Source organism: Convolutriloba macropyga, chromosome 3, assembly GCF_964194025.1.
Source record: "Convolutriloba macropyga chromosome 3, txConMacr16.3, whole genome shotgun sequence".
Taxonomy (NCBI): Eukaryota; Metazoa; Xenacoelomorpha; order Acoela; family Convolutidae; genus Convolutriloba; species Convolutriloba macropyga.
In genome coordinates this window covers 44,506,865-44,517,585 of record NC_134470.1, presented here as the reverse complement: position 1 = coordinate 44,517,585, position 10,721 = coordinate 44,506,865, and the positions used below count along the sequence as shown (strand labels likewise).

Genomic DNA, 10,721 nt, shown 5'->3' with positions numbered 1-10,721 from the left:
TATGTTGCAGTTCATTAAAAAAGAGATGGTATCAGTCTTTAATGAGACCCGGTAACAATTAAACAAAAAAGAACAAAAACGACAAAGTTAAAGTATACGTGTATTTTTAGAGAACAATTCATTTCAAAGTAATGAAAACCATTAGATATCCAAAGAAAGCAATGAATAGGTCGGCATTCATTTGTACCTCCATACAAAGACATTGAGAACTGTCATTTTCCAGAGCATGTCATCAGGTTACAAAAAAAGGCGAACACAAAAAATTCAGTTAAATTTTGCGAGATAACGGTGTCGTAGCCGTTGTGACCTAGATCTATTCCCTAAAAAATAAACTGTAGTAATTTATCAACTTAAATCAATACCAAAATTCTTTTCCTCTAAGAGAACCATTAAGACTTGTCTTTATTCAAAATTTGTCATACGTCTAGAAAAAGAAAAAAGAACAATAAATACAGATAAAAATCAAAAAATGATTTTCATTTTTTGCAAAAAAAAAACGGTGTCGAAGTTGTTAATACTATAATGATATCAACAACTGCTCTGGAATAGCGCCTTGCATAAAAACCAATCATTCGATATGTGATCAGCAGTTATTGGCACTAGGTCAAAAGTAGAGGAAAAAGAGTAGAAAAATTTAAAGTTAAAAATTAAGTTATTTTTGAACAATTGATTTCAAAGTCAATTTTACTTTAGCTGTCTATTGAAATGATTAGACTGAAATCTGAAATCATGTCTACTGAAATAATGTTTACTTTAGCTGTCTACTTTTTCTAAATAGGTTTATCTGTATGAAGCTGCTGCGACCTGCCAGAAAAAGAAAAAAGAACAATAAATACAGATAAAAATCAAAAAATGATTTTCATTTTTTGCAAAAAAAAACGGTGTCGAAGTTGTTAATACTATAATGATATCAACAACTGCTCTGGAATAGCGCCTTGCATAAAAACCAATCATTCGATATGTGATCAGCAGTTATTGGCACTAGGTCAAAAGTAGAGGAAAAAGAGTAGAAAAATTTAAAGTTAAAAATTAAGTTATTTTTGAACAATTGATTTCAAAGTCAATTTTACTTTAGCTGTCTATTGAAATGATTAGACTGAAATCTGAAATCATGTCTACTGAAATAATGTTTACTTTAGCTGTCTACTTTTTCTAAATAGGTTTATCTGTATGAAGCTGCTGAGACCTGCCATTATCCAGACATTTATATACCACGACAAAAAGAAGGACTAATAATGACTAAAATAAAGTTCCATTTGATTCTGCTAGATGTTGTCGAAGCCGTTAAACCATATTTTATTCACTAATAATTGATTTGTTCATTTTTGGTTTCTCTTAAACACCAAAAAATTGATACATGAGCTGTTAATGAGTTGTCAGAACAAGAAGAAGTTCCTCAAAGACGGGAATATTAAAAAAATATCGATGTTTTTTTTTAAAATTTGTAGTGTCAAAGCTAAAAAACCATTACTTAATAGGTGAAACCGCTGTAATAGTTTTAGTTCAATCACTTAAAAAGTTGATGCGTGCAGTGTTTACTGAACAAAATAATAGTTAATCAAATTAAGAGAAAAAATGTAGCAAAACCCAATTTTGTCTTGAAAATAACTATTTGAAAACGCCTGTGTCAAACCGACCATGTGCTTTCGACTACAAAAACTAGATAGGTTTCCTTGCAGCTCTTTAGGAAGCCAATGAGACTTGTCAATAGTAAGCCTTACTTTGTTTTGTTTTGTTCTGTATTAAACACAAAAAAGGCAAAAAAAAGTGCAAAAATAATTTTAAAGACAGCGACTGATTACAATGCTAATTGTTTTTGGACGTCACAAAAAAAACGATCAGACCAAAAATAGCCTTGCTATTGCTGTTTGTATTTTAAGCAGACAGGATTGCTCCGATTATTATGGATATAGATTATTTGACAAAATAAAAAATAATTTATTGATTTAGGATAATTATCGAGTTAAATTAGCAGAAAACCGGCCGAATGCTAATTCACTAACACTCTCGAAGGAAGCGCAAGTAAATTTAGCACTCTTTGGATATCACAAAGATCGTCTCAGCAGTTTTTATGCGTGTTGATCTGGCAAATTAAAGTGGACTATTATAGAAGGTTATTTTGTGCCGTTTTTGATGAAAATAAGGCTGAATTTTGAAAAATTTAGCTGATATTATAGCTAAAAAGTTTGATCAAACAGTTCAACAACGCTCTTATGTCTTGAGAGGTAACGCAACAGCTCTATTTTTAACTTTTTAACAAATTTTTTAACAAAATTGGCAAAAAATACGGAAAAAGTGAACAAAAACAACGAAATCAGTCAGTTTTTCACAAAATTTTAAACTTCGATAACTCCTTGGAGAAAACGAAATTCAAAAATCTTTTTAGTTCCCTTTTCTAAACTGGACGGGCTTTCTAATGATACCAATCAACGATGAATATATCGATCGGCGAAAATTGACTGAACAAAAAAAAACCTTATATAGTTCATATAGTATGTAGTTCATCCCCCTCTAAAGTGGTTCGGAACAATTACTGTTCCTTGAGGCGCACCGTGGTTTGTTTTTCATTGCAAATTATGGTTATGTTATTTTCCTGCTGGCATTGTCCGTAAAATTATACCTTTTGCATTGTCCTTTTGCATTGTCCGTAAAATTATACCTTTTTTTGAACTGTTATATTGAATTGAAAGCTTTCGCTGAATCATGAATTCTAGCTGAAATATTATTTCTTGTAGTATGTTTATGGTGCACCAATTGTATGTCAAAATGGAATATTGCTTGTTGTGCAGATTTTGTTTGCATTGTCCGTAAATCCTTTTGCATTGTCCGTAAAATTATACCTTTTTTTGAACTGTTATATTGAATTGAAAGCTTTCGCTGAATCATGAATTCTAGCTGAAATATTATTTCTTGTAGTATGTTTATGGTGCACCAATTGTATGTCAAAATGGAATATTGCTTGTTGTGCAGATTTTGTTTTCCTAAAACCGTACTGGAATTCGTTTAGTATTCTGCTTTTAGATAGAAAATCTTCCATTTGGTTTTGCATTTAGCGTTCAAAATTTTTGACAGTGGACTTGTGAAAGAAAGGAGATGATCGTTCCTTGGATTGAATTGATTATATTTTCCGAATGTTGATGTCAAAATTAAGCTTTTTCTGAATGTGGCAAGATTTTTTTCGATACTTTAATTTTGAATTGAATATGATCGCCAACTGGCTTGTTGGATTGAACAAACTGATGTTTTCAGGGTTCCGGTTCAATTGGTTGCTCATTATTTTCGACAAATAATTTTCATATCTGGTGTAAGGGAGTTTTCTCTAAATAATATTTCAATTGAACTTTCTTTCGAATTTTGTTTAATTTCTCGTTGATATTCCTCCATTGATCTTCAACTGTTGGAAATTTTTTTGAAATGGCGGTATATTATTGACCTTAGTTCAAAAAGTATTAATAATTTCAAAGCAGGTTGAAGATTCTGTACTATAATCTATTTGCTTGCAAAACATTTTTGACTTGAAATATTTTCTTATGAAAATCGTAGTTGAAAAGATATGAAATGTGGTTGCTGCAATATGTACAACTAAAAAGGTTCCATTTTATAAATTTACAATCCTAGTATTTACATCAACATACGGCTGATTTTTTGCTTAGGTGTTGTATAAAAGGTAGAGTTAATTTAATAATAAGAGAGAAGTTCAAATTGCACAATTGCAAAGTTTCAGTTCTCAACAAGAAGTTCCGTGAGACATTCTTGTTGATATGCGAGCTTTGTTGATTGGTAGGTTGTTATCTTCTTAAGCGAAGAAAGCAACACTGACAGCAGTGATGATGATGGAGGTTGAGATGTGAGTAATTGTAGAGGTGCTTGCCTTCTCTGTTCTCAACACAGTTCTCCCATTCAGAGGTTGTACATCTCTGTATGTGTTCTGCATCGTGTGTCCGGCATAGTCGTATCCCTCCAAGAAACTGTCGTACTGAAAGAGAGAACAACGTGTATGTAAAGAATTATGCTACAAAATTTGGTCCTTTCTTGTTGGCGATTTCGTAAATTTGCTTTATCTTCACAATGGTAAACGAGATACTGAGTAGCGGAAAGATGAAAAATGGCCAGCGTCTCTGTTGTTTCTGCTACTCTTGTCTTATTGGCTTCAGCGGATAAACTCATTGTTAATTTTGCTGGTTATTAAGTGAGTTTTGATAAGTAAACGAATCGTTGTTTTTTACTACAAACATCAAAGTTGTATGTTTGTCTCAATAGTTACACTGAATGCTTTGGCCATTGCAAATACTTAAAATGGGTCAAGTAGTAACCTGTTCCTGACTGACGTAGATGGGTTCCTCGAAGACGAACCAATTGACTACTTCGTAACAAGGAGGAGTGGTGAGGGATCCATCATAGTGGTAGAACTTGGACATGAAGTGAGGATCGTAGATGGGAATCAGATCCGAGAGTGAGATCTTGTTCGCATACTCCTCAGAATAGCCTGAAAAGGTGTAATAGCTCATTAAAATAGGACGTTCTCTTTTAAACACTTGGGATAATTATGTTTCGGGCTTTTAGTATTGTTGTTGTTAATGGCTGCTGCTGCTAGCTTTTTACATGTCTCCCTCTAGACTGGCCAACGTTTCATTCATTGCAGAATCATTACAGTTTTTTGTTTTCTCAGTGCGGAGTTTGTGTCGAAAACGTAGATTTCCGCTGAAAAATTCTTGAAAATTTGCCAGTGTTATACAGAGTCAACTGAATAGTAGAGAGCAAGTATTGAATTTATGAAGTTTGCTGCCTGCAATGTTTTTCTTGCCATATTTATCAGTAACCAATCAAAAGCTGGAAACTTAGTAAATACCTTTATATTTGAGTTCCGTGATGGTCTGGAGAATGCCTCCGAATTGTCCTCCGTGGACAAATCCAGTTCCCTCATAGACCTGCAAGCGATTTAAACCCCAAGTGAAAAGTTTCTATTTAATTGGATGATTGAAAGCATAAAATTGAAGATAGAAATTCTGATGCGCTCAAGTGTATATTCGAAATAAGTGTAAATTAACACGAAATAGAACTAACATCGATCATGAATCCGAGCACAGTCAGGGATCCAGGGCTGTCAAGTGGTGTCGATTTGCTTTTGAACACGAAGTGCACCTGAAACACAAAAAAAATTTACAAAGTTTTTAACACAAAAAATTCACAAATTCTTGCTATTTAACGCGTTCTATCATGAGTCTGCTATGTTGTCAGAGCGTTAGGTGAGCCACTTCGTTTGTTGCTCATATGTATTTTCGAATCTGTGATCAAATTTGTAAATTTCAATGGTAACTTTTATATTCAATTCGTTATGGCTTCAGACATATGTTATAACTTTCATTACAACTTACATCTTATACAATTTTGGCCATTAGTTGCAGTTAATTTGTTACCTCAGCTGGGTACTGTTTTCCATCAATGGTGTGCTCTGATCCAGGGTTGGCCTTAGTGCCCCAGTGGTAGTGGAACTGGAGGAAAGTGTAATCGTTGATTCCTTTGGGCAGAGAGGGTCCACTTGTGATCATGTTGTCAGATTCCCCGGAGGTAGCCATGTTCTCATCCGTCATTTGCCCTGATCAATCATACAATTCTTTCTCAGGATAAGGTTTAACTTGTTATGTAACACTTGTTATGTAACACTTGTTATGTAACACTTGTTATGTAACACTTGTTATGTAACACTTGTTATGTAACACTTGTTATGTAACACTTGTTATGTAACACTTGCTATGTAACACTTGCTATGTAACACTTGCTATGTATGTAACACTATCAGCCTCAGATTGGGATTCAAGCAGTTGCAAATGAGTTAACGTCTTGCAAAGCTTACAAGTCCTACCACTTTCATTAAAGCACATTTACTCTTAGCAATAGATAGTCCAACTCATTTCAACTCATGTTAAGTGATGCAAGTAGGCTATGAGAGGGAATTATTTTTTAAAGTGTAGTTGCTGTATTTCTTGTAGTAATGGTAGAAGTATTGCTATCTTACAAGTGTATCCTTTGTTAATGAGTTGTAGAAGTGGAATGGGGACTCCCATGGCAGTGGCGAAGGTGAATCCCTGGTCCAGGCTAGTGCTGTGGATGGCATCCTCTGTTACAATGTCAATCGGAGACTGTCTCTCCCCATTGCATGCAGGGTACAAGTCTCCCCACGATTCCTGGTCTGAAACGAAACACCATCCTCCCCTTAACTAGTTACCAATTTCAATAGTACTATAAATTACATATTTTGAAGCATTCTTTCCTTATAGCAAAAGAATTTCAGCTGCATTTTCCTAGTAATCAAATGTGCAATTTGATTAATTACGAGGCCTTGTTTTTAACTCTGTGTATATATAATGTTGGCTTCTGTTTTTCGAATCTTTTTCTCATAGTGAGCTTTTTTTGAATATTTTATACAAGGATTTATTAGAATTAATGTGTTTTTAATTGACTCTAATAAGATAAAGATAATTGCGATAGTTTTTTTGTTTACAAATGTATTGTTGAAAACGTTGCTTTTCTCTTTGGGCTCAGATGTACTAAATGGGCAATGATGTGATAATGGTGTTGACTCTTACCAGCATAGGTCCATTTGGGCTGAGTTGTGTGCACAGAAGCAAGAGAGGTCCTGTACACCTGTCGGCCGTTGATTGGCTGTAGATCCCTGTAGTTTTTTTCCATTGTCTTCTCCGAACCGTAGGAGAATTTAGCCTTGAGGAATTCGTTGTACTATAAAAAAAGAGTTAGTCGATTAATATCACCGCATTTAAAATTATCACAGATTGTCTTTGTTAGAATTTCGATCAAAGTATAGTCTTAAACTTACTTCAACTTAGTTAGAATTATTAGTAAGAAAGTTTAACTCACCAGAATAATAAGACAAGGGCAAATTGATTCAAGTCACAAGATTTATATAAATGAATCGTCAATAAATGGTGCTTAGAATCAATATTCGTTTCAAACTAATGAATCTAGATAACTATTATTAGAGTGAGATTATTTGATGTAAAATCTTCCCAGCGTGTATCTTAGCACCGGAAATGTGAACGAATTCTTGAAAAAGTGTAAATGCATACTATTTATGGTATCCCTTGCGACTGATTTCTAGGAAATTTGCAGAAACAAACCATATTGGGTAACCCCTGCGACTCCCACTGTAAATTATGGTGCTAAGATTAGTTTTGTATCTTGACTTTCTCGCATTGATAATGGGTATATATACAGCTGATTTTTGAGCCTTTGTTCATCCCCAAAATCAAATCACCGTCTTGATCTAATCATCAGACCTCTACTGTAAATCTCTTAGTTCTACTGTAAAATATCATTTTTTGTTATTCTCTTAATTTTTTGAAATTAATTTTCCTACTTAGTTAAAAACGCTTATTTATTCAGCTTGCGAAAATCTATAACCCAACAGTCTTCGGATATCTTATCTCCGACCAAATGTTTCTGGAACATAACATGGCTACTGTTTGTCTGAAATCCTATTGAACTATTCTGGGTGAGTTTTTCGCATGTTTTGTTATGGTTTATTTGAAAGCTTCATCGAGGTGAGAAACAATGCATATCAGACGGCTCCGGAAGTGATATGGCCCTATCATGTTTTTCCAATCTTAAATGAATAGAATTGCGAACCTGGTCCTGGCTAACGTAGATGGGTTCCTCGAAGACATACCAGTTGACGACCTCATAGCATGGAGGAGTGGTGAGAGATCCATTGTAGTGATAGAACTTCCTCATTGGGTCTATGAAGTAGACAGGAATCAGGTCAGAGATGGCCAAGTTCCCGCTGAAGTCGGTTGTGCTTCCTCCTGTGAACAAGGCTACGTTGTATTTACCAATTTAGTTTCATTAAATTGAGAGTGGATTCAACGTTTTTTGATCTTTTCAATATAACGAAAGTGATGTCGACCACGTTTAAGCCAACGTCTAAAGTTCTTATTTTTACTTCTTTAAAAAATTCAAGGTGAGTTCCAATCTTACTGAGTTCTCTCGGCAGAATTTTATTTTTTCTAGCATCGAATTTTCAATCATTTCTCGCATCAAGTAACGTGAATTTTTGTTCTTGATTCATATATGGGTGATTGAACAGCTAACGTAATCTTAAAAGAAGAAATGCTGTTTGATCATTCATTTTAAATGACATCTCATTATAGTGTTTATTGGGATGGTGATTTGATTCAATATCAAATTAAGCATGGAAATGTGAAATTTGGACTGACCTTTGTTGATGAGGTTTTTAGATGTGATAGTTGAGAAGAGGTCGTCCCACGTGCCACCGTGTTCGAAATTGGCATCGTCTGCAATCTGTTAAACACGTTTTTCGCTAGCTTGTTTGTTCCTTAACTCAAATGAGCTAAGGGTCAGTTCAGTTTTGCGTTGATCTTAGATTCAAAATCAAGGTTGGACAGGAATATTTTGTAGGAGTTTGACCAGTATTGCCAAGTAACCTCCTAATTTTGCAAACACATTGCTTCTCTTCAAAGGTTATTTTATAAGGTGAGCCGTCTTCTTTTTTGCTGATTTTGCAATTATCTCTATAGGAACAACTAGGTATACGTGAGATGTATAAACTCACTTCAATGAAGAACCCGAGGACAGAAAGGGAGTTCTCTGAGTTGACGTTGGCTTCTTTGCTCTTGCTCAGGAACACAAAGTGGATCTGAAACATTCAATAAGTAGTTTCTTCACTGCTTATGTTCTATAACCCCCCAATTCTTGGTGACTGATAAAATTGTTATCACGCTCCATATCTCCAGCTCAGTTTAGTATAACTAGCATTTACTTTCGTTGTACTGTTGATTGTTGAGTATTGTTTGAATAGTGGATGTACTGGTTTTCGTTTCTTGACAATTTCGTTTTGAAAGTTTTGAGTTTGCAGATTATTTCACTATTACTGCTGCCTGCCCTTTCTTGTCTCCCACATCTATTGTTATTAGTTTTTTTGCCGGTCGTTTCAGATTATGAAGCACTTTCAAATTTTAATGCACTTTAATGCTTTTTCAGATTTAATGTTTTTAATAGATTCTCGAATAGCAGAGAGGAAATAGTTGAGCTGGATTTTGTTGATTCGAAAAAAAAGATTTCATTGTGGGAATGTTCCCATGTCAAATTGATACAATTGTGTCTGAGTATTAGTTGACCCACCTCAGCGTCGAATCGTTTTCCGTCGAGAGTGTGTTCTGATCCTGGTTGGTCAGCACTGCCCCAGTGGTAGTGGAACTGCCAGAATGTGTAGTCACTCAGTGGTAGATCTCCTCCAGTCAGGGTCAAGGTAGAAGCACCAAAGTTTGTATCATCCATTTGCACTAGAAAAAGTTACCTTTGTTATCAATTCAATTTACATTGAAAGTTCTTTTGACGGAATTTTTGCCCATTTTTCCTCCGTCAAAAATTTCTCCAAATAAAATTTTTCCAGCTAACATTGAGTAATTGCTTCTTCATAATAATTGTCTAATTGATAGAAGGGCTACATGTCTAATTTTTCTAATTTTATACTTAATCGTGTTTGTTTGTTTGTTTGTTCACTTACGAGTGTGTCCATTGTTCCTGTACTTGAGATTGGCCACGTTTTCTCCGAATGCTTTGCTGAAGTGGAATCCATTGTCAAGGTTGGCATCATGTTGCGTGTTCCCAGTCACAATGTCAATTGGGGACTGTCTCTCCCCATTGCAATCCGGGGCCAAGTCCCCCCAAGCAGCCTGGTCTGAAATTTAGAATCAAATCTTTTGTTAGCTGTCTTGCCTGTTCTTCAGAAAATTTTCTTTGATTAATAGTTACTATATGGGGGAGGGGGGGGGTATTAACTTAAATAATAAAGTGATAACTGATTCAGAACAATTGTGAAAATAGTTAAAATCGGGGAAGCTCTTGTCGCTAAGAAAAAATTTTAAACAGATTTTGTACCGCTTGGTTTTTAAAACTCGATTTTATCTTTCAACTGCGTTTTTTTTTACTTTTGAATCCTATGCAGTTTTTGATTCTGATTTTAAAATTGATAAGAAAGCACGTTTGGATTTAGAAAACGTTTGTTAAACAAAATTGCTGAGAATTCGAAAAAGTCAGAAATTGAATTTAATAATTGCTTCAGAAAAATGCTAACCATCGTATGTCCAATCGGCCGCGTAGGCAGCGATCATCCACGACACGAATACTGTTACTTGATAAAGGAACTTCATTCTTGGTTCTCTTCTTTGTGGGTTTTTTCGGCTGTTTTTTCACTTTTGTTTTATTTGGAGCACGTTCTGAATTTCTCTGCTTCTAGTTTACTGTTTCAGTTTGTTGTCAGATAAGTTACGGCAACCGAACTTCAGGCAAGCTTTTTGAAAAGTGATTTTAAAATTCTCATTTAGCTGGATTGAAAATGAGTTTAAAATCTATTTTTGAAAAGGCTATGTAAGTTGAGGGGTATGGTTGGAGGTCGCGTGTTCTCTCTCATATCATTAATTCACCAACTCACACCTTTATCGTACACACCGATCATAATTTTAATTTTCAATCATCCGATGACTTCTAAAATTAAAACGAATCTTACCTCTCAAAATCTATTTTAGTTTGTCTCTTACTGCCTGCGGTCTATTCTGGCTTGTAAAAAGTTTTCTGGACTTGAGCTAACTTTGCCAATGTTGAATAACAATTAGCTGCTGTGGTCATATAAAAGCATTAAATGATGACCAGTCGTGATCATTTGAGGCGTAAAGCAGAGTTTGAGT

At 34.7% G+C, this 10,721-nt stretch overlaps 1 protein-coding gene across 1 annotated transcript; it reads right to left on the bottom strand.

The window, feature by feature from the left end:
• Window positions 1–3,507: 3,507 nt before the first annotated feature.
• On the bottom strand, window positions 3,508–10,325 carry LOC142337076 (uncharacterized). Its single transcript, XM_075386144.1, has 13 exons — window positions 10,112–10,325; window positions 9,542–9,715; window positions 9,157–9,317; window positions 8,588–8,671; window positions 8,232–8,316; window positions 7,645–7,820; window positions 6,588–6,738; window positions 6,017–6,190; window positions 5,418–5,596; window positions 5,065–5,142; window positions 4,850–4,928; window positions 4,314–4,486; window positions 3,508–3,976 (listed from the first exon to the last, which is right to left on the bottom strand). Exons 1-13 carry the CDS (start codon window positions 10,185–10,187, stop codon window positions 3,797–3,799), a joined length of 1,770 nt encoding a protein of 589 aa, XP_075242259.1. The 5' UTR covers window positions 10,188–10,325; the 3' UTR covers window positions 3,508–3,796.
• Window positions 10,326–10,721: the final 396 nt, after the last annotated feature.

Bases quoted from the DNA above. Each gene is read 5' to 3' on its own strand.
- LOC142337076 (XM_075386144.1), bottom strand. From the start codon at position 10,187: ATGAAGTTCCTTTATCAAGTAACAGTATTCGTGTCGTGGATGATCGCT. The intron at 9,318-9,541 runs GTAAGTGAACAA...AACTTTTTCTAG, and splicing joins CAGGAACAATGGACACACTC to TGCAAATGGATGATACAAAC. The intron at 5,143-5,417 runs GTAACAAATTAA...TTTGTGTTTCAG, and splicing joins GAAAACAGTACCCAGCTGAG to GTGCACTTCGTGTTCAAAAG.